Here is a 25,052-nt window from a genome sequence, read left to right on the forward strand (position 1 = left end):
AAATGTAAAAAACGGTTCATATTAAAAAATATCAAATATATCGGTTGTTTCCAATTTTTTGAAACGCTTGTATTACGTTCTATATTTACTAAAAGTTGCCCTAAAATTCAACTTTTATACTAAAAACGGCTTTAAATATGTTAAATTAACAAAATATATTTTGACATATGCTTTCGCGCCCAAATCGCTCTTTGAAAATTGTGTGACGTCACAGTTTACGGTTTGACACATAACTACATACACACGTGGAAGATACGAACTGTCAACTGACATTTGTAATTTGTTGTTTATCGCGTAACTGTCAACAGTGCCAATCCGAGAGTTGTGACGTCATCAGAATCTTCAATGACATTTCGAGTTCGGTCACGTGACGTGTGCCAAAAGATATTTTAAATTCAATATTTACAAAAATATGGTCATTACAGGTCCCCTAAAAGTAGTTTAACATGTTCTTATAATCCAAAAGAATTTATTGGGATACAATTCTGCCCTAAGATTTGTAGATGGAAACAACCCTATTACAGTTCAAATATTGATGACGATGTGCTGATATTCTGTGAAACGGAAAACAATTATCAGGCCCGAAATCGAGACTGATTTTGGGCCCGATATCGGGAAGTGTGGATGTAATAGGTGCTTAAGCCCTAAACCGCTTAATATGGTTAAAACAAATTATAAGAGTATTTGCTTAATAGTATTATAGTAGAGTATTATTGAATGAAAATACACACGTAACGTATATTTCACTCACAACAGCTATGGGAGTTATGGGGATAATTAAATATAATTAAAAAGGAAAATGTGTTACTTATTATGGCAACATAAAAGCTAAGCTGCCGAGTTTCCGAGCAAACCCGAACGTTTTTCTATTGGAAGCCGAAAATAACCGAACGTATGATTAGGTCACGTGGTACTTTTGGAGTCTTCGTGGCGTAGCTTGTTCAGCTGCTCGTCGAAGCGGCTGTCGGACGGTCGCCTCTCAACGAGTCTGCGTACGATGTAGCGGCCATTTTTGTTCTTAGTTCATTACAGTGCGCATATTTTAATGTATTTAGAGGAATATTTAGGCAATTTTCACGATGACTATAATAGTTTTTCTAATAGATACATCAGCCTCTATGAATCAAAGAGCTTATTTGGGCGGACGCCCAACATTGCTCGATGTAGCCAAGGGCGCTGTGGAAACGTTCGTAAAGGTACGTGCAGTGTCATCGACTCGTCAACTGCCTCGTTTTGTGATTTATTTGTTTATCGCGTGATTGCTAAATCTGCATAATTTTACTTCATAGGTACGTCAACGTTCCCCTGAAAGCAGAGGTGACAGGTATATGCTTCTAACTTTCGAAGAGCCACCCGCGAACATCAAGGTTAGTATTATCGAAGTAAACACGTTTTCAAATTATTTTCTTTATCATGTGCATAAAGGGGCATAGTGACGCCGGTTTTGCAGCATCCTTAGAAGAATCACTGTGATCTGCAGTCCAGTCCATGTCCATACTTTGAAGGTGCGAATTTTACTGAAATAGACAGAACGACGTAAACAGGACAAGCCGCTGCCGCCACCGTTGCTGCCTCCGCGATAGCGTTCGCGACTGCGCTCTCGTCGCACAATCCTATTGGCCAATCCGGTACTCGACGAAAATGGCGATAAGAGAGGGAAATATGAATTTGTACTACCATGGTGTACTTCACGCACGTAGCAGTGAAATGAATTATTATTCATTACTCATGGAATAGAGTAATCCTGATTAGTAATTCTTTTACATCTCATAAAATCATATTGGATTTCAATAGTGCTTGCTCAAATTATCATTATATAGTCAAAAGTAATCTGAGGTCCTATATCTTAGCATGCATTCCTTTGTGGGATTCCATGGTAAATTCTACAATTTAAAATATCTGAAGTTATGATTTTTTTTTAAATAATATTATAGCTCCTTTAATTATATATACCTTTATTACTGCGAGATCCTAGAATCAAAATAATGTTTGTCTATTTAACTGTTCTTTTTTGCTTTTCCAGGCTGGATGGAAGGAAAATTTAGCAACATTTATAAATGAGCTGAAAAACTTGCAATGTCTAGGACTGACAACAATGGGTGCCGCATTAAAACATGCATTTGATGTGTTGAACATAAACCGCATGCAGACAGGCATAGACACATATGGCCAGGGCAGGTGCCCCTTCTACTTGGAGCCCTCAGTCATTGTTGTTATAACTGATGGAGGGAAACTATCAAGCAATGCTGGCATTCAAGAAGAAGTTAGTATTCCTACTGTTTCTTTGATATTGTTTATACCATACTAGCTGCCAAGAAATACACTAGTGTCTTATTAAAAAAGAAAAGCTAAAGCCACAGCTCTTGCAACTCTAGAATAGTTCAGAGATGTCACAGGGTAAATTGCCTAGAATTAACAATTGCCCATCAAGGCCAACCATAATTATTTAACCCTTAAACTATTTGATTCCTTCCTTTCTAGTTTGTTCTAGTCATTTGATTTTGATCCATATTTCTGATTGTAGGAATGTATAAAGGTTTTTGTTTTAAGTATGATGGCAACTCCTTTGCCGCTATGGACTTAAGGGATAAACAATTAGGTGCAAAATTAAATTTGTTTATCCGGTGGACAATAACAACAGCTTCTGTGCATAAAAGGATGATTTTATCACACGGGTTTACAGAGAAGTAGTATTGCTGTATGTGGTTTAAAGGTTCAATAAAAAGTTAAGGTATAGGCCCTCAATCCATAAACACATATTAACCTGTTTGCTGTGTATGACCTCCTATGGGTGTTTTTTTTTAATTGTTAGTGTGTGTCATGTTCTTAGGATACCCAGAAATTTTCAGATCAGAATCCACTTACTTTCGATGGGCAATTATATGTTATATGTAATATAATGGCAAATCAATAAGTTATTGGCAAAAATATCATTTTTGGTACAAGCTTTTATCACTGACTGTACTTTTCTTTCCACAGGCAATGATGTTCATTTATTGCTACGAGATTTCACAGAATTGAACTGTAAACTAAATTCTCATCGAGTCAATTGTAACAACCCCAAACACAAATAGCTTGTATTGTTTTATGGCTCATGGCCACAGTTGGCCACCTCCTGTCTCCATCATCAGATCACATCCATATCATCATAATAGGTATTGCAATAATGCAAAATTTCAGCTCAATCAGAAACTGGGAAGTAGGTTAAATATAGCTTCCAAGATTTGACCCACACTAACATACATACTAACAGGGCAAGTTAAATAAAAGCTTGTAAAAATAGGAAAGGAATAAGTTGGGATATTTTTTTTCTCATAGTACAGGGGTCAACAACTTTGAGAGTCAAAATTGCAAGTGCACTTGTGGTCTTTTAAGACACCAAATAATTTATACTTAGAGGACTTAGACAAATCAAATCAACTTTTATGGCTCTGACATTCCTAAAACTGATGTTTACTACTGTAGTTATTGGCTGTCTTTTTCAAACGTTTCTTGACCCCTGTCCTGGTAAAATGAAACAGTATGAATAACCTAAAATTTCTAGGAACTCTGAGGACACATGGACTTTCAACATTAAAAGACTATCCTTAATACCATGTTTAAAATAAACTAGTAATGGTTTCCGTAATCGAAATTAGTTACCTGAATCCGGTTGACTTTAAGTGGCCATTTACTTACCATTCATCCTATACATATGTTGCTGTTGCTGATAATGTTTTATTGGTACTTATAGTTAGTATGTGAAAATGCAGGGCCTTTACCAGTATACCATAGTCCATTATTTTTACTTACTATCAAGAATACAACATAAATGCAAAGTGGACTACCATTATGTATTTATGCAATCAGGTACCCCGGTAATCAGGTGGACCCGGGTATGTCCTTAAACTACGTCCAAAAGAGAGGTATGGGCAATGTGAATGTCATCTCGCCTTGTGTGGTAGGGCACAGCACAGCAGATGTCATTCCAGATCTAGAGCAGAGCCCAACTGGGGAAGTACCTCCACCTTACAGAAAACCGCAGCCAAATAACACTTGACCCTACTCATAGTGTTGTGTTCCTGCCGGTGAGTAAGGTTGCCAGAGCTCAACGAGGGGGGTGGGGTTAGGGTCGGCAACGCGCATGTAACTCCTCTGGAGTTGCAGGTGTACATAGGCTACGGAGACTGCTTACCATCAGGCAGGCCGTATGCTTGTTTGCCACCGACGTAGTATTAAAAAAAAAAAAAAAAAAGGTAGTTTTTGAATTCATATAAAAACAACAAATATTTGTTTAGGTTCATCAGTTATTCACAGACTGATGAATATTAATTTAATTCAGGATTGCCTTAATTGGCTTGACCCAGATCTCTGGTGACTTAAATTAGGTGTCCTACTCATTTCGAAAAAGAAATCTACTCCGAATTTTAATACCTATACCCACTAGCTATACCTAGCAATAGCTCTCTTATCAGAAGTTTGTTTTATGAAGGTTCAACCACAGCATAATATCTACCGTGGTTACGAAATAAAATTTCGTAGTTTACCTATGTGATGCAATACGATGAAATCACTTTTATTCAGTTAGCAGTATGTTTTGTTTGAGGTTGTGCTTAAGTTCACTGCTGCTACTGTGTTTAAACTTTTCATTTACTACTCCAACACCAAATATAAATAAAAAGATAACTCTTCAAATGATATAGACAAATTAACGTAGAGTTATGCTTGATTCTGTAGTTGAGTTTATAATACAGGAAATCCAAATGTGTGACCTGGTTTTCCTTTAGGTAAAAAGTAAAAATAAGCAATCAATATCTACATATATTTTAGCAAGAGCTCGTGGGGTACCACGGATAAGTATAATATGTACGAACCGCGAATAAATTTTAACTTAAGTGAGAGTACGTCTAGATGCTAGATGCTTAATTTGAGAAATTTATGTTCACAAATGGTTGTGGTTTTAGTGATACAGAAAAATATATTATGAACCCATCGATTAAACTAGGTATAAAGGTAATATAGGTACATTACGAACCAGTGCGAAAAATAGGAAATTCGCAACGAGTGGCAATAAATTAAAACACGACCGAAGGGAGTTTTTTAATTGACACGAGTTGCGAATTACCTATTCGCACATGTATCGCTCAACGTTTTACAGTAGGTGCATATGGCCCTTTAAAATTTCGACATAGTTACGTAATGTGCTAATTATCGCACTAGTGCGGTAATAGTACATTACGATACAAGTGCGAAAAATAGGAAATTCGAAACGAGTGGCGATAAATTAAAACACGACCGAAGGGAGTGTTTTAAATCGACACGAGTTGCGAATTACCTATTCGCACATGTATCGTACAACGTTTTACAGTACATATGGCCCTTTAAATGTTCGACACAGTAACGTAATATGCTACTTCTCGCACTAGTGCTATAAAGTAGCCCCATATGTACTGTAAAGTAGCATTATATGTACTGTACAGGTACATATATAAGTAACAATCTCGATAGCAGATCCGTTTCGCTTAAGCTAGTGGTTCTTAACACGTTCACTGCCGGCGACCCGATAGGCGGGTTCTTTGTTTGTAGACGCTTCTCGCCACAAAGTGGAAAACACATTATCCGCTATGCTTGTAACGCGTAGCTCACGCTGGCAGTGAATATGTTAACTTTCCGGTGATAAGGGATTATAAATTACAATAATTCCATATTGCCAAGAACCATCTAAGTCAATACAGGGTTGTTCTAATTATAAATTCGCGGACCATTTCGCGTGCTTCCAGAGACCATCGGTTAACGTTAAAGCCGTTTCGATGAAGCTACATTATCCTGCGGAGTCGGGATAACTGTACCTAGTGCGTTTATTAGAATTAGAAAGAACTCATAAGTATGCCATTATGCATTATGTTTTTATCAGACACTTTTTGCGATGTTATCAGCGAATACTACCACATGTCAATAACTACATGATACTTATAAAACCATGATCATACATTTTTGTATTCCTAGTTACGATTGTAGTTCATATTACATAGAACTACTGACTTTTTTGATTAGTGGAACCAAGGAGAATTGATTGTAATAGAGAGGTAGTCGAAGAAAAAAACGTGTCCCTTAAATTGACATCCAAAACAAATGGCACTGTACTGCGTCATATATGTTTTGCGGTTACTGAATTGTCAAAATCAACTTTTGATAATCAGAGTTACCTCAGAATGTACAGCACCATCTCGTTTACCCGTCAAATTCGAAGCACGAAATTATCTTAGATTTAACACAACTTACTCAATCAATTATCTCTGATGGAACTTATTATCAGAGTCCACTTATGCGCTAATAAAAATATTATACAATGTACCAATTGAGATTATTGGTGGACATAATTGGGGTTAATTAAGCTTTGAAATTAATTATTCTTTCCCCCGTAAAAAAAAAAAACTCATATTAGATAGTTATAATATGTTTTGTCTCTTTATAACAAGCACATGTCAAAGTCACGGACAAACAAATGATAGCTAAATTAGCGTTGATGAGCGTTTATGAATAAAGGCAAATTATTTTTCTTTACAGTTTAACCTACCAATGAACTGCCCCATACCTGGGTCGGAGCTGACTCGGGAGCCATTTCGTTGGGATCAGCGATTGTTTTCGTTGGTACTTAGATTGGCTGGTACTCCTGCAGTCGAGAGGGACTCTGGCCTCGTGCCCTCAGATACGTCGCCTATCGATGCCATGTGTGAAGTTACCGGTGGTAAGTGATCAATGTTTAATGTACCTGCCTCGCACAGCTAAACTGGAATGAACTGTCGCCTGCGGTATTGGTATTTCGTCCGGTTCGTTGTAAATAAATAAATAAATATTATAGGACATTATTACACAAATTGACTAAGTCCCACGAAGTACAGTTGAGGGTATTTCGACAACGATATATATAATATATAAATATTTATAAATACTTAAATACATAGAAAACACCCATGATTCAGGAACAAATATCCATGCTCATCACACGAATAAATGCCCTTACCAGGATTTGAACCCGGGACCATCAGCTTCGTAGGCAGGGTCACTACCCACTAGGCCAAACCGGTCGTCGGTTGTATATCATAATAAAAACCGGCCAAGAGCATGTCGGGCCACGCTCAGTGTAGGGTTCCGTAGTTACTCTTCCGTCACAATAAGCTAAACTGGAGCTTAAAGTATAGTAAATTGTTAACCAAGGGATGAAACGGTACCTTTCACGCGAGTTAAACAAATACTACAAATAGGCAAATTTGCATAATCAGGACCTAATTAGGTAAAGTAAGTCTTTTTACTATGAAGGGGGTACTTTTTGCAATAACTCAAAAACAGCTAAACTGACCATGTCCGCTATAGTTTTCATTCAATGTCTATCTTAAGCTCTACTTCCACGATTTTTTTCATAATTTTTGGACCTATGGTTTAAAAGTTAGAGGGGGGGGGACACAATTTTTTTTTCTTTCGGATCGATTAACTCCGAATATATTCACTTTATCAAAAAATGTTTGTTGAAGACCCCTATTAGTTTTGAAAGACCTTTCCAACGATATCCCACACTGTAGGGTTGAAGCAAAAAAAAAAAAATTCACCCCCACTTTACGTGTAGGGGAGGTACCCTAAGAAAAATTAAATTTTTAGATTTTTTTGTACGACTTTGTCGGCTTTATTGATTTATATATCCATGCCGAATTTCAGCTTTCTAGCACTAACGACCACGGAGCAAAGCCTCGGACAGACAGACAGACGGACATGGCGAAACTATAAGGGTTCCTAGTTGACTACGGAACCCTAAAAAAAGAAAAAACAATAAACTGCTATACAATTGACTCGGAGCTGCCTGGGGAGCCTTTATGTTGGGACCAGAGATTGTTCTCATTGGTATTTAGATTGGCCGGTACCCCTGCAGTCGAGAGGGACTCGGGCCTGGTGCCGTCAGACACGTTTGCCTAACGATGCCATTTGTGAAGTTACCGGTGGTTAGTGATTATCTTTAGCCTACAAATAAACTGCTATATAATTGGCACAGAGCTAACACGGGAGCCATTCCGTTGGCTTGGTACCATCGATTGTTTTATTGGGACTTAGATTGGCCGGTATTCCTGCAGTTTAGAGGGACTCAGGCCTCGTGTTCTGAGTGAGACACGAAGCTACCGGTGGTAAGTGACCAATGTTTAACCTACGAAAAAAACCTAATGTGATAACCATTCTGCTGAGACCGACGATTGTTCTCATTGGTAACTAGCTGGCATCCAGGTGATCGAGAGGGACTCGGGCCTCGGGCTTTAACCTTTCGCCACGCCTATTGTATTTGACTCGCTATCGTAAACCTTATTGTAATGCATGAAGGATAATATTAAATTGTAACCGTGCACATCTGTGACCGTCATTGGAGATCAAAGGGTTATGACACGTCACCAATCATAAACTTACCTAAATTATCTATGATTACTTACCAACGATCAACCGTATACTTGGCTCGCATTGATGCGTTTGTAAAACTTCTATTGCAAGAAAAATAAATAATTATTTTAAATGAACATGTATTCTATTTTTATGATATTGTAAAGATCAGCTGATCATACCCTTTGTGCATATTCAGCTACTATACTATGCTGTATCTTATATTCCACTATAAGCCTCCGATCATAATCGTAACATTTATTACTAATGATCAAATTGATATCATAACATAAATGCTACATTATTAAAAGTGATTACGGATTACATATTTAACATCGGATCGTATTTACGCCCGAGGGTTCCGTAATGCCATGTATGTGTATGTGTTAATGGCATTTTTTTGTTTTATGAAGAGTTGTTTATTTTGTATTTTTATTTTTGCTGATGTATCTATTGTATATACATGAAAAAAACCATGTCTGACGAGTATACATGAAACACTAAACATTATTTATATTTTTTTATAAATCATGCATTTTAACCAGACATATGTTTCAGTGTATTTTGTATTATAAAAAATTAAGTCTTAAAAATATACTAGAATGGTTTAGAGATGAGACTTATTTGTTAGTTACTGTCTAAACGCAGACAGTTCATTCAATATTCATAGAGATCCTTTCGAACTGAACCCTAAAGGAAGGCCTTTGAGCATGATTCACACGTCAATTATTTTAAAACAAATGCTCTCCGTGCGTTAAAGGGGATAGTGAGAGCCCTACGCTAAACCTGTCAGACTAGTTTTTGTGGTCGCATGGGTATACGGTTCACTTAGTGTCAAGGTGATCTCTGTCACATTAACATCTATGAGATTTTTTACCCTTTTTTAGACCTTTTATTATGATTCATCCATTATTTGGATTTGGATGGGTTTGGAGACTACAATGTAAATACGCATAGTAAAAAAATAAAATGCCGTGTAGGTACATGCAAGTGTTTGCATGTAGTTTCTCTTCAGGCCTTTACATAAAAAAACTGTTTAATAACTTGCCTTTTTTATTGTGACCTATTTTCCATACTAATGTATAATTTTTTTGAATAAGGTTAAAAAAACGACACCGGTCATTTACCCATCGTAGAGAATATGTTATTCTTATTATATTCCTGTGTTTAAAGTTACGTCGCCCGTATGTTACTAATTTATTTGTAAGTGCACTCAAAGTATGTGTTCCGTACTCAAAGGGTAAAACGGGACCTTATTACTCCCCTGTCCGTCCGTCTGTCTCTCTGTCTGTCCGTCTGTCACCAGGCGGCAGTTAGACATTTGAAATCTCACAGATGATATAACAACAAATACTTAAAATACGGAACCCTCGGTGGGCGAGTCCGACTCGCACTAGTCCGATTTTTTTATTCATTCATATTTTTATTGGAGAAAATTGTCTGCGGCTGATTGAATATGAACACTTTACTTTAACCACAGAGCTGTATATGGGTTGTTAACTTGTGATAGTTTCACTACATAAAAGTAAAAGCTATTTATGGTCGGGTGAAATGGTTGTCTGCATTAGCCTCTGACTTAATGAATGCTTTAGTTTTCTCTACTTTTAAGACTGCACAATTACACATGTATAAAGTTCTTACTATTTTAAGTAACCAGTTGCGATTGGCCAGAACTTCACGTTAGTGTTTTTGCTGTTCTGTTGGCTATAACACGATATAAACATGAACAAAAAATTACTTTGCGAGCCCAATTACGTCATATGTCTATAAAAAACAATTACGATGTAAGTATGTCATCACTTATACCACAGCCTCATGTTCATGTTTGAATAAATAATTAAGTTTCTGACCTATACGTAATAAAGCGAAGTTAAACAAGACATCCCCTTAGGAATCAGGAGTGGAGTCAACGTGGTATTCAATTATGTTTATTGTTATAAACGGGTTATAAATTGTGTCAACAATTGACCCGGCCTCTGTCTCACGGGTTTATAATAGGTAGTTATATTTTTACAACGGTACTTGTGTTGTGAACAAGCTTGCGTACCGTTGTGTTTAACATTTTTTTAAAACCCTATCTCTATGGGTGTCACACGCGCGTTGCCGGAGTTTAAAGGGTTATGAAGGGTTTTGACGACCGGTCTGGCCTAGTGGGTAGTGACCCTGCCTATGAAGCTGATGGTCCCGGGTTCAAATCCTGGTAAGAGCATATATTTGTGAGATGAACACGGATATTTGTTTCTGAGTCATGGGTGTTTTCTATGTATTTAAGTATTTATAATTATATATTATATATATCGTTGTCTAGGTGCCTACAACACAAGCCTTATTGAGCTTACTGTGGGACTTAGTCAATTTGTGTAATAATGTCCTATAATATTTATTTTTTATTTATTTATTTATGAAAACTTGCTGTGTTGCCAGCTTAATAGACTTCTTATGTTATAAGTAATAGGTATACTTTGGCACAACCATTTTTTCAGTAGAAAATGGCGGCAAATTTAGAAATTGTATGCGCGAAGGGTTGAATTCCCATAAAACATTTGAATTTCGCGCCTTTTGCTATTGACAAAGTGGGCGTGTTTGAGTATATTACTTATGCTTTCTACTTGTGCATCGGGAAGGGGGAAGCACATTCCCTGTAGTACTTGTCGTTTGGTATTTCGCCCCCCCTTCGAAGCGCTGTCGCGCCTGCCAGTGCCAGTTCACATTATATCATTTTTTAACTAGATTGATTGTTACAGGTCGGTCCTACTGCATCACGTCACACCGAATGTTGATGCAATGCATCGACAGCTTAGTCCAAAAGGTCCAAAGCGGCGTGGTGATCAATTTTGAGAAGATCGGGCCCGATCCTCCACCGATCGACGGGGGGACAGTGAAAGATGGGACTGAACCAGTAGAACCTGAGGTTCCTCATGGGGAGCAGGAAAAGGAAATTGAAGGGGATAATGAAAGGAATGGGGTAAGTTGTGTTTAATATAATATGCCGTAAAACCACCGAACTTATAGTCCAAAATCTCCCAACTATCGCCCATAACGAACTCAACTATCTTGGTTTAGATGGAACTATTATTTCAATGACAACCCCTTAACGCATGTCATAAAAATATTTTGTTGAAATTTGAACTTTAATAGCTGTTAATAGAGTTGAATATTATATCTGCCATATATGGTCTCATATTCAGTAAAGGGTTAATTCTGAGGCAAAACATATTCATTAATGGACGAGAACACACAAAAAATAACATAGTATGGAACTTGTGGGCCATATTCATTTGTAGTATTGGAGAATAGTCCGGTAGTTTTATTACAACTTAATGAAGTCACACATTTTTTCTTAAGTATAAGAATATTTAAAGGAAATTAAACTGGTTCCTTCAAATATTTTGAAACATTTACGAAAAATTTACGTAATTTTAACCGTTTTTAGGGTTTCGTACCAAAAAGGTACAAAAGGAACCCTTATGGTGCGACTCTGTCTGTCCGTCCGTCCGTCTGTCATAACGCTAAATATCTTGAGAACCACTTAAGCTATGGATTTGGAATAGTTATGAACAAATGCTAACCCAGACATTGAAAGTTTTTTAAAAATTAACTATGGAAAATGCCCAATATGAAGACGGGGCAAAATTTCAAAGTCTTGTGACTAGGTCAATTTGAGCTCCTCCCACATTAACATCACGCAAATTTAGACAATTTGCCGATACATGGCGCTGTACACAATTATACCAATTGATTATACTTAGTATAGGTACTTCTGATCAAAAGTCTTTCGCCTTTATAGTTACATGAGTTAATTCAAAGTTTGTACGAACGAAAACGAACTCTCACTTGACCGGTTTTTTTTTGTCTGTCTCACGAAATGTCTTACGGAAGTTTAATTTCTAAATCTTAACAAATCTCTTTGATTTTGATGTCGATTGAAATAAAAAAGTATTTTTGCAAAAAAAGAAGAAAACCTATAAACCTTTTTTCATTGTGTCAATTACATACTACAAAATCATGGAGATCGGAAAATATATAGTGGAAAACGTTTTCTCTTTTCGCATTGACGATCACGTATACTTCCCTCTTAAGTGTAAAGGACAAAAAAAAAAAACAACTAATCAAAGAAAATTATAATACAACCAAAACTCGCTAATTGCAAAATAATAATTACACACCTTGTTTTATTAATAGTTCTGTTCACTATGGCTCTGAACTTGTAGTAGTAATCAGTAAGTTTTGGTTGTAACCTGACGATTATATGTATTGATCATCTCTGCATATAAGTAAAGGCACAAGTTTGTATACGGTGTTATAATAAATTGTAACTTAATAAACATGACTGTCATAATACTCATAATTATCAAAACATAATCATGATTTTATCATAGTTACTATCTACAATATTGCCATTATTACTAATGTATTGGTTTTAAATAATAGTTAATTCTGTAATAGCTCTTATCTAGGTACTTACAAATTAAATGTATTTCGATACGTATCTCTATCGAAATACATTTAATTTGTATTTAAATTCAGGCCTTATTACATGGATATATGTATGATTAATACTGTTATAGATCTATTACGAAAATAACACTGATTATGTATTGAGACAACTGTTTTCTTTAGATGTCTTTATTTTGCGAAGCCTCTTCCGCTGACTGCAGTATCTTAATTAATATATATATATAAATCCCCAGAAATTTGCTGTCGCGCAGAATTGCTAAAACAAAAAAACAACTCTGAAGCCTTAATTTGAATCATCTTTACATATTAGTAGCTTATTATATAATTCAAATATGTAATGTTATAGCGATGGAACGGCGGGCCGTACCAAAGCAGCATGACCACCAACCAAGGTCCGAGCGCGCCGCAGGCGTGGCACTCCTGCCGCCGGCTCATCTACGTGCCACGGACCGTCTCGCAGAAGGGCTTCGCTGTCGGCTTCTGGCCGATCCCAGAGTCTTTCCGGCCCGACCCGAACGCGCCTACTTTGGTAAGCATACATTAAGAACAGTCAAACAACGTAAATGTTTTGAGTCCGGGGGATCCCCTTATCTAGAAAAAGACATCGCTGTAATGGTTTCTTCCGTTCTGGTAGATTCATGAGACCTTTAGAATGAGGAATTATTTATTTCAACTTTAGGCCTTATCTCAATGCTCCTACGTTTTTTACATAATAATAAAGCCTTATCAATGAGTTATGATAATTGTTAGATTAAATTTAATAACAAACTGTATGGGAAATACGTGTCATGTGTATATTTACAGATGTGCAAGTTGCGGAAAGTTTTCAGAGGTGGAAGTGGAACGAAAATTTTCTCAGAAATATCGGGAAAATTTAAAAAAAAAATATAGCCCATACAAAAATACGCGAGGTTAAATACTAACATTTCGCAATTTTGGAAACTTCCCGACAGCATATTAATGAGTATTGTACGTTTTCAGCCGCCGCGGTCAGCGCACCCCGCGGTGAAGTTCACGTGCTCGAGCCAGGAGCCGATGGTGATCGACAACCTGCCGTTCGATAAATACGAGCTTGAGCCCAGCCCGCTCACGCAGTTCATTCTCGCCAGGAAACAACCCACCATTTGCTGGCAGGTCAGTGCATTCTTTTATCTTTCTTTTCGTTGACGTTGCCATGAAACGACCAGAGTTCATATTGACACACTACGGTGACGAACAACTGCGTTTAATACTGGACGAGACATGTCTTATATAGAGCGTACATGCTAAACATACATCTATAAACCGACACCTCTATTTCATTGTGTATACGCTTTAACGAAAATACATTTTGTGATTTTTACTATATTAATGTTACACTTTGAAGGAGTTGTAGTTGTATATTTGCCGTTTAAAGTAAGAGCAAATATTATTATACGCTTTTGTTTTTTTAACTTCATGAGTAAAATTACATTTCTGCTCTATACATTTATATTTATTGTCACCTCACCAATTTCAGGTGTTCGTAGCAAACAGTGGTTGCAAGAACTCCGAAGTGACCCACCCGTTTGGCTACCTGAAGGCGTCAACGAATCTCACGTGTGTGAATTTGTTTGTGCTACCATATAACTATCCGGTGCTGCTGCCGCTTCTCGATGACCTCTTCAAAGTTCATCGGTGTAAGCCCACTCCGGAGTGGAAGTTGGCTTTCCAGCAGTATCTAGATAGGATGCCTTCTTATTATGTCACGGTAAGCTGCTTCTGCTATATTGTGATACAAGGCGGCCGTCATGCGTCTTAAATGACTTCGCATGACTACCAGATTTTTATAGCTATAATATCGTTATCTTAGTATATTTTTGTTTCTCAGTTTGGTGCTTATAACTAGCGTTTTTTTTTTTCAATCATGATACTTATTTTTCTGTAGTTTTTTGCTGTATATTTTTCTGTAGATTGACTCGAAATTAGTTTTACACAAAGAATGCAAATTCGTTTCCTAAATATGGGTTCTAACTGTTCAAGAGTAAAATGTAATTCATACTTACGTTTTACGTTTCAGCCATTACGAAGAGCATTGGCGAAGATGGGTGCATCGGCACCGTTGGTCCAAAGTCTGATCCCTGACACGCAGGACAACTCACTTAGCTTCTCCGTACTGAATTACCTCAAAAGACTGAAAAACCAAGCTAAAATAGAATTTGAGAAGCTGTGTGCGGATGTCATTAATAAGGCTTCTTCGAATAATAATCAAAAGGTAAGTTATTTTATTTAGTCCTATGTCTAACTAAACAACTTCTTAAAATCAACTAAAGAAAGGACACTTAGGAATTTCGCACATTGACCTGCTTGTTCCTATCTCTATCGCACGTGGATAGTTATATTGCTATCCCGCTCGCACAGTGTCATTGACCGGTGTCATTATGTGTGAGCGATGAGATAGAACCTGGCGAGTCAATGTCCGAAATTCCTAGTGCGAAGCGTCCTTTTCATGAACTGTTAAAGGAATAGCTGTAGATCTTTTTCTGTCGACATTATTCGGCAGTCAGCGTCTGTCTTCGATCCCCTTTGTAGGTAAAAGTATTATTGTGATAAATATTTCAGTTGACAATAACAATACATATAACTAGTTTATATAAGTATGGTTTGCTTTTTTTAATTCATTCAATATATTTCTTTCTCTGTACCAATTCTAAGTATCTCTGTTTGGCCCTATGGTTGACTGGTAGAGAATGCTGTATATGTTTTGCGCAATAAAGTTTAAATACATAAATAACTTGTAACTTGCAGGTGGCCGAAAGCGTCCGCGTGGTGCCGCGCTCGCCGCTCAAGAAGGACCTGACGACGCACCCGTGCCTGCAGGACAAGTTCTCGGCGCTCCGCGACCAGCTCAACGAGTTCGGCGGCTTCGTGGTCGGCCTGTCGCGTGGCCGGAACAAGAACCAGGCGCACACCTATAGGAACCCTTTTGATATACAGCGGAGGGATCTGTTGGATCAGGTATGCACTTCAATAAGGATATCATGGTATATGTCCCCGGGACAAGTTTTCGGTCTGCAACGGACTTAACAAACTTGGTGGCTTCGTAGTCGGCCTGTTGCGGTGACGGAACGAGAATCATCAATTTATTGGATCTTAATATACGAAATAATCTTTGTTTCTGGTTATGATTTTTTTAAAGATTTTATCTTCGTAGTAAGATTAAAGTTCATAATCATCTCATAAATAGGACTATATAATATGATGCCTAAAATATATTTAAGTTATTGTGATTCGTTTTTAGGGTTCCGTAACCAAATGGCAAAAAACCGTCCGTAGGTCACAGCCACTTTTTTCCGAAACTATAAGAACTATACTGTTGAAACTTGGTAAGTAGATGTATTCTGTGAACCGCATTAATATTTTCACCCAAAATGAGAAAAAAAAACGGTAAATTTTGGGGGTTCCCCATACTTAGAACTGAAACTTTAAAAAATTTTTTTCGTCATACCCATACGTGTAGAGTATCTATGGATAGGTCTTCAAAAATGATATTGAAGTTTCTAATATCATTTTATTCTAAACTATAATAGTTTGCGCGAGAGACACTTCCAAAGTAGTAAAATGTGTCCTCCCCTGTAACTTCTAAAATAAGAAATTGATAAAACTAAAAAAATATATATATGATGTACATTACCGTGCAAACTTCAGATCGCGATCGTTTCAGTTGATCTTACAGCGATAAGACCGCCTGTTGCTACCTTTCTTTACATTGTAAATCTGTTTTTTAAATTTGTCTTCTTTGTGGTGCAATAAAGAATATTTACTTACTTACTTACTTACTTCCACCGAAAATTGGTTTGAACGAGATCTAGTAAGTAGTTTTTTTAATACGTCATAATTGGCACAGAACCCTTCATGGGCGAGCCCGACTCGGACGTGGCCGCTTTTTAAAATTATTAACTTTTTAATAACTCTAATAGATTTGATAAATGAGACTAATACCATGTTACCCAAAATACACACACCTAACCTATTACACTTAACCTTCTCGGTAAATAAGCTCACGCTCAAACGACATTTGAGTGCGTGCGCTATCGATTCTGCATATTATTCGTAAACATGCTGCCAAGGTCATCATAATGATCTACCGACCTTTTTGAGCACTAAATTTAACTTTCACTAATGTACTTATTATGAAGCATTATTTATATATTTAAACCTGGTTGCACTGTAAAAAATATACAGTTACAAAAGGCGGAATTAATGCTACACGGCATTTTCTACTAGTCAACCTTTAGGCCAAACAAAGAAGCAAAGTTAATATTCTGCATCATTGGTGATTTTACACTAATTGAGTAAGTCCTACAGTAAGCCAACAAGGCTTGTGATGTGGGTACTCAGACAACGATATATGTAATATATATACAACGACTTAAATACAAAGAAAACATTCATGACTCAGGAAAAATATCTGTGCTCATCACATAAATAATTGCCCTTATCGGGATGCGAACCCAGGAACATTAGCTACATAGGCAGGGTCACTACCCACTAGCCAGACCGATCACGATATTCATGTTTTTTCCTTTTTTCCTCGCGTTGTCCCGGCGTTTTGCCACGGCTCATAGGAGGCTGGGGTTCGCTTGCGACTAATCCTTAGGTTTGGCGTAGGCACTAGTTTTTACGAAATCGAGTGCCATCTGACCTTCCAACCCAGAAGGTAAACTAGGCCATGTTCGGATTAGTCCGGTTTCCTCACGAAGGAAAACTACTTCACCGAAAAGCGACTGGTAAATATCAAATGATATTTCGTACATAAGTTCCGAAAAACTCATTGGTACGAGCCGGGTTTGAACCCGCGACCTCCGGGTTGCAAGTCGCACGCTCTTAGCACTAGGCCACCAGCGCTTCGATCACGATATTCATGTAATGAACGACATTTATTTTCATTACATGATCACGATATTCGTGATCTTATGTAATGAATATAAAATGATGTCATTTCAGTTGCTCTTGTGGCTTCGAATTCCAGTCTATTCTTATAAATAAAATCTAATTTCTTATAGCTCGACTCTGGTGCTTACATGTAAAGCTACTCCTCCACTCCCTTACACTGGTATTGTTTTGCAGGTGGTCCGAATGCGCGCCAACTTCCTGCAGCCGTCGCTGGCGCACACGCGGCTGGTGGACGAGGACAGCCTGCACTCCATGCCGGTGGCGCAGATGGGCAACTACCAGGAGTACCTCAAGCGCATGACGCCGCAGCTGCGGGAGATCGAGACGCAGCCTGTGCGGCAACATATGTTCGGGAATCCGTTCAAGATAGATAAGGTATGGGTCTTGAAAAACATATCTCGTTGGACTTTTTATATGACTGCCTGCATTCAATGCCGATGGCGCAGATGGGCAACTACTAGCAGTGCTACATAGATTTTTGTCTTATTTTACAGAACTGACAAGAAGCAAAAAATTCTCGACATTATGGGCAATGTACTCAATGCTTAAACCGACTATGCAGCTTAAGCATAATATGTACATACATTTGTTTTTTGAGTGGTGATTTTATTTTAATTTATTGTATATGTTTGAGAGAAGCATTATACATGCCTGTCTGTGAAAAGGGCTTGCCGGCTCCGTATCGTTATCTGTGATCTCCTCACCCACTCATGCGGCAAGCCCTTCTTTCCCGGCGTCTGCAGTAATGTTCTATAATTTTCCAAAAGGTAAAACATAATTGCGAATGATAACGAGAGGATTCAATTGGTACAACCATTCTTTAGTGCAGTGGAACTTTACTTTTAATTGGTACTGGTATAACTTTCAGATTATAGGTTGCAGAATTTACGTGGCTTAAATTATTGTATATTTTCACTTTCTATTTTTTACATGTTACGGTCGTTTCCTTTCGTACTCTACGAGTCATCTAACACATATGTATGTATGTCGCAGCGCATGATGGTGGACGAGGCGGACATCGACGGGCTGGGCGGCGTGCGCGGCGCGGGCGGCGGCGGCGGCTCGGGCGGCAAGCGCGGCGCCGAGTCCCCGCGCTCGGCGCCGCCCAAGCGCAAGGCCGGCCCGCTGCCGCCCGACTTCACCGCGCGCCGCCCCTCCTCCCCCGCGCTGTCGTGCCGCTCGCCGTCCCCCTCGCCCTGCCCCTCGCCCTCGCCCAGCCCCTCGCCGTGCCCCTCCCCCGCGCCCTCCCCGCCCGCCTCGCCCGCGCCGCCGCCCGCCGCGCCGGAGCCGCCGCGCCGCCCCGCCGAGCCGCTGGCGCCCGTGCCCGCCGACCTGCCTTCCGGCCGCCCGCCCGAGGTACGTACATACCACATTCTATATAAACTCAATTTTAATTTTCTCCAATATGCTCGGAAATGTTCACCATATTGTAGCGAAAATAGTAGTTACAAAAATATGTATCCACTAAGAAAAAAGAAAATAGCCGATTAATATAGTCGCGGGCCGCGTCTACACACCCGGTCATTTTAAGCTATAGGATAGAGTGAGATAGTACAATAAACAAACTTACGTGTCTCGTGTCGCGTGTATAAGACCATCGTATATTGCACAATAATATGAACTGACATTGAATGAACGAACATTGAATGGTGAATGGCAGAATAAGTTGTGCCTTTAACTTTTTTGTAATAATTAAAGGGAAATTGTTTTTGGCATATTTGATGTGAAGGTTCGATTTGAGTGATTAAATTGTGATTATTTGACCTAATTTCTTCGCATGTTTGGAAAAAGGCACTATATATGCCTCGGCAGAAAAAGCAAGTCGTGGATTCGAATACTTTGTCGACAAAATCGAAACTCACCCAAGAATTGCCCTTTCCGGGCCTCTGCAATAATGTACTATTTTTGGTCTCAAATGATGTTGTTGTTATGGTCTGCCGCCAGAGTGCAGCACTAGCACCTTTGGTAAACCATAGAGTATCTCAGAATTACTGTGCCTTAAACTGTTTTTGACAAGTTTTCACAGATAATAAAATATGACATTGATGCATCAAGGAGGTTTGTTTACAAAGAGCCTACCGGAAAACGCGAAAATCGAAATTTAGTCGTCTACCTTTATATCGCTCGAATATGCAAGAGTGATAGAGAGGTTAGATAACGAAATTTCGATTTTCTTGTTTTGCGGTAGACCCTCCGATTGTGATGGATTGTGGTAGTGGCGCCACCTACGCCGAGTTTCGCGTAATATTCCTTATAATTACTCTGGTCAACATTCTTTTTGTTGTATTGTTTTTGACCATAGTGTCACGCTTGGATTCATATCTTTATTCAAATAAATTTAAAAAATCGAGTGCTATTGCATGTCTTTCTAGCTGAAGATTATGATTTACATGACAAAAAAAAAAAACATCGCATACAAAAAGCTCCCGTCACATTTTTGAGGACAAAAAACATACTCATACTCATAAAGTCAATTTACATGTCAAAATAAAATTACTACTAGATTAAAGTTAAAACTAACTTAAAATTAAAATTACAATAAAAATTAAAACAAAGCCTATTTACATTTAAAATTAAGATCAGAAATTAGAATCAGTATCAAAATATACATAAAAATAAAATGTACAATGCAATGAGATCAAAATTAAAATCGATTAGGATCAGGATAATCAATAAGTAAAATTAAAAACAAAGTCAATTTATATGTAAAAAATATATATATATATATATATATATAAAATTAGAATTACAATTATAATAATAATACAAGGCAAGGATAATAATTTTGACCAACTCACATCTTTTTAGATGTGTGACCCTTGTCTAAAGCATACCCAATGAAGTTTCTTGTTGTTATATCGCAGGAGCCTCCCCATCTGGAGCCGGGCGGGCCGGGCGCGCTGCCGGCGCCGTGCGAGCCCCCGCCGCCACTAGCGCCGGCTCCGCCGCTAGCGCCGCCACTAGCGCCGTCCGCCACGCCCGCCGCGCCGCTAGCGCCGCCCAACCTGCCGCCTGTTGTCAAACCCTTCCTCAACGGAGGTCAGTACATTGTTATGCGACATTCACTGTGTAAAGACCGGAAAGTTAGCGAACTTGTCTTTATATTTGCATAATTATTATAAATATCGGTTCAACGTTTTGTCTGACCTGTCTGATCTCTGCGTTAGATTTGAGAAAACTTATTGTATCTATGCTTCGATTGGTTACTTAACCTTGGTATTATACATTCAAAAGAGTTTTTTTACACCATTATAATTGAATAATTAACTAGCAGAACTTGTCATTAAAAAAGATTTAAACTATAATCTAACATACAAAAGACAATTAATGTAATTCACATAAGTCATACATTTTAAAATTATCCTGAGCAATAACCATTTTGGGGCTGGGTTAAACTAAAAGTGTAGCATTCTTGTAAGTAAAACATTGACCGTATAATGTACCTGCAGACGCATACACGACGATGGGCGGCAAGCTGCCGCGCTCGCCGTCGCCCGAGGCGGCGCCGGTGTCGGTGGCGGCGGCGCCGGCGCACGACTCGCAGGAGCTGCAGATCAACGCCATCATCCAGGGCATCGCCGCCGGCGCCAACACGCTGGCCCGCCCCAGGAAGCGGCCCAGGAGGAAGGTAAGCGGCTGGCGTTCTCATCTCAACCATCGCCGGCGCACGACTCGCAGGAGCTGCAGATCAACGCCATCATCCAGGGCATCGCCGCCGGCGCCAACACGCTGGCCCGCCCCAGGAAGCGGCCCAGGAGGAAGGTAAGCGGCTGGCGTTCTCATCTCAACCATCGCCGGCGCACGACTCGCAGGAGCTGCAGATCAACGCCATCATCCAGGGCATCGCCGCCGGCGCCAACACGCTGGCCCGCCCCAGGAAGCGGCCCAGGAGGAAGGTAAGCGGCTGGCGTTCTCATCTCAACCATCGCCGGCGCACGACTCGCAGGAGCTGCAGATCAACGCCATCATCCAGGGCATCGCCGCCGGCGCCAACACGCTGGCCCGCCCCAGGAAGCGGCCCAGGAGGAAGGTAAGCGGCTGGCGTTCTCATCTCAACCATCGCCGGCGCACGACTCGCAGGAGCTGCAGATCAACGCCATCATCCAGGGCATCGCCGCCGGCGCCAACACGCTGGCCCGCCCCAGGAAGCGGCCCAGGAGGAAGGTAAGCGGCTGGCGTTCTCATCTCAACCATCGCCGGCGCACGACTCGCAGGAGCTGCAGATCAACGCCATCATCCAGGGCATCGCCGCCGGCGCCAACACGCTGGCCCGCCCCAGGAAGCGGCCCAGGAGGAAGGTAAGCGGCTGGCGTTCTCATCTCAACCATCGCCGGCGCACGACTCGCAGGAGCTGCAGATCAACGCCATCATCCAGGGCATCGCCGCCGGCGCCAACACGCTGGCCCGCCCCAGGAAGCGGCCCAGGAGGAAGGTAAGCGGCTGACGTTCCCATCTCAACCATCACGGTGTCTAGTTAGACCGAACGAAGACGGTCCACTGCGGCTAAAGATTTAGATTAATTAATTTCATAATATTAAATTTATTATAAATTATTTTAAGATAATTCATATGCACTAAATAACTAAACAAAAACAATAACTAAATTCTTACAAACAGTCATACATATTTTCAATTTCTTACAGTTTTACAATATTGCGAAAATCGCTCACAGCTATCATAAGCTGAGTTCCGAAAAAAATAATTAACTTGGTTCTCTAATTTGGCTTGTGAATTTCTGAGCATGACATGATAAATTTGCTTTATAAGATTAAATAAAACTTGTTCAAGTGAAAATCCAGGGACGAATTATCTCATTGATTTAGGGCTATGTACTATCGATGGACCATTCTGTTGTGCCGAAGCCTATTTATTGAAATATACTCTAGTTGATTAAAGATACTAAAAAAGCGAATTTAAGCATACCCACCTAAATAAAGAACCATTAGCTCTAACATCAAGTAAACATGAAACAAGTACGGTTTTCTTCAGATTCTTTAAAATTACACATACAATGTTGTCTTCACTAATGATTCCAATGCGTTAAAAAAATGATTGCATTTGTTTTCTTTTTAGGTAGAGAAACCATCCCCGCCACCTGCGCCACCTCAACCGACTCGGAAAGAGCTCGCAGACATCAGGAAACACAACCTCACCGTGAGATCAGAAGTGTATCGAGCCGTGCGTCGGCCGGGTAGAGGTCAGTATATCAGCACAGGTCTAGTGCTTTCCTCAGACGCTTAGTGAAAAATTATATAGTGTATGTAGTACGAAGTGGTGGTTTTCTAGTAGAACGAATTTAAGTTTGCCTAAATTGATAATAAATTTCATCTTAACACACACATACTCAACACATTTATTTGTGCAAACTTAAATTACATTCTACTAGAAAACCACCACTTGATGACTTACCAATCGTATAAGCCTAATTAAAGTTGAGGGGTAAAGCTGAGCTTTGGTAAATACTTAATACGTTTTGATGCAAATTCGCACTCGATGTATATATAGTTCCGAGTATGCCTGAACGTGGGTCCTTCATTCTATTAATATGTTCGTTGTTCACGTATCATATAGTTTTCATAATTATCTTGCTCTATGTAAGTTTATGATACTTTTAACGCAAGCTTTATAATATTGAAATTTTAATACTTAAAAAAAATATATATAAAAATATAAGTATAAAAGTCGTCTGAAAGTACTTGATTCTTATTGAATATTTGTGTCGTTCTCAAGCAAAATGTACCAGATTGTCGCTTGCCATAATGATGGGCTGATGGGTTATTCGTATAAAGATACGAGCAAATTTCGTCTTTACGGTTAGCGACAATGTGGCACCTTTTAATTGAGAACATCAAATTTTTTAAGGAAGTTTCCGAGAAATATTTTCTAAAGCATGTCATTTTGTTTCAGATTTCGCGAAATTGTTTGAACACTTAAAACAATTAAAAGGCAGTGTTGATATTAAAAAAGAACTAATACGTGAAGTGATAAACGAATCGTTAAGGTTCAAAAGAAAGGCTTTAGCAAAACTATTGGAAGACTTTTTAGCGGGCCTAGAGAAAAACGGTAACAGTGCTTCGGTTAACATGAAGAGATTAACAAATTCTGTGTATAGTAACTCCACTAACAACTACAGCTAGTGTTACGTGAAATTGACGGACGTTCGGGACTTACCAACACGCCGTAATAAAACTGGAGCAATAACGTGGGTACTTTAAGACCGGTTATCGCTGACAAGATATTTATCGACATCGGATACTTGGTTATCGGACAATGTCGTCGTATACCGTAAATGTTTTGCCTTAACACTTTATAGTGATATAAGCATCAGAACAAAACGCTTACACAGTGAGAAGTAATATAATGTGATACATGCAATAATATTTACTTAAAATGTGTTCTTGTTTAAATATCCTAATGTCTATACCAAACTTAATACTTTAGGCGTTCTGTGGTCGTCAAAATTTATGATTCAGAATGTTCTACATTGCCGTATTCTGTGACTTAGTTTTTCTATCTATTTGGTACTTAGAAATACGTGATCTGATTACGCATAAGTGAAATCGGGGCTCACAAAAATTATGATATTAAATAGATCTAACAGGTCGTAGAATACAGGCTCTGGATTGAGATATCCTCCAATCTATGGACCTCTAGTCGTCCTTTTTATTTACCTATTATTTATTATTTTATAAAAGATGTCAGTGTTAATAAATATGTATAGTTGGGTCCCTACGACGACGTTTCCGCCTTTTACCATTAATATCACTAATCTATACACTAACTGTCAGTACTTTGGAAGACTTGCCTTGTCTTCCTAATCTCATCAGTTAAGTATGATGTCCAAAGCATTTATTTTAATTAATTGCATTAAATTTCATTTTAAACATGTGTCAGTCTGAGTTTTGATCAAATTGGACGAATTTTATTGTCATTTTGTGTTCACAGTAGTTGTATTGAAAAAGACGGAATATGTAAGTTTAAGACGTGATTCATTTGTGGAATCATTTTAAAATAAATACCTTGCAATAAGTACTTAATTCGTTTCGTGAATTTTCACCTCGAACTTAATACTTCTATACATATAATGAAATCCTCTTTTATTGTGAATTTTAAAGCACAAAATGACATTAAAATAGTGTTCAGAGATTTGTAAAAATATTGTATATAATAAATATAATGTATTATACCAATGATAATATCTGTGTAGGATGCTTCAATGCATTGGTCAATTGTAAAGTGTATATATCTTTTTTAAATAAATTATAATCCTTATTGGATTTTTA

General features: G+C 38.7%; 1 protein-coding gene across 1 annotated transcript; it reads left to right on the forward strand.

Annotated features, from left to right (window-relative positions):
- The first annotated feature begins 330 nt into the window (after nucleotides 1-330).
- On the forward strand, nucleotides 331-25,052 carry LOC133518925 (integrator complex subunit 6). Its single transcript, XM_061852712.1, has 16 exons — nucleotides 331-1,196; nucleotides 1,290-1,367; nucleotides 2,024-2,263; nucleotides 6,547-6,727; nucleotides 11,142-11,362; nucleotides 13,202-13,384; nucleotides 13,837-13,989; nucleotides 14,354-14,584; nucleotides 14,894-15,088; nucleotides 15,622-15,831; nucleotides 17,944-18,144; nucleotides 18,763-19,125; nucleotides 20,634-20,808; nucleotides 21,219-21,397; nucleotides 22,843-22,966; nucleotides 23,677-25,052. The coding sequence occupies exons 1-16, from the start codon at nucleotides 1,080-1,082 to the stop codon at nucleotides 23,904-23,906; spliced, it is 3,081 nt and encodes a 1,026-aa protein (XP_061708696.1). The 5' UTR covers nucleotides 331-1,079; the 3' UTR covers nucleotides 23,907-25,052.

The sequence above is a fragment of the Cydia pomonella genome, chromosome 6 (genome assembly GCF_033807575.1).
Source record: "Cydia pomonella isolate Wapato2018A chromosome 6, ilCydPomo1, whole genome shotgun sequence".
Taxonomy (NCBI): Eukaryota; Metazoa; Arthropoda; class Insecta; order Lepidoptera; family Tortricidae; genus Cydia; species Cydia pomonella.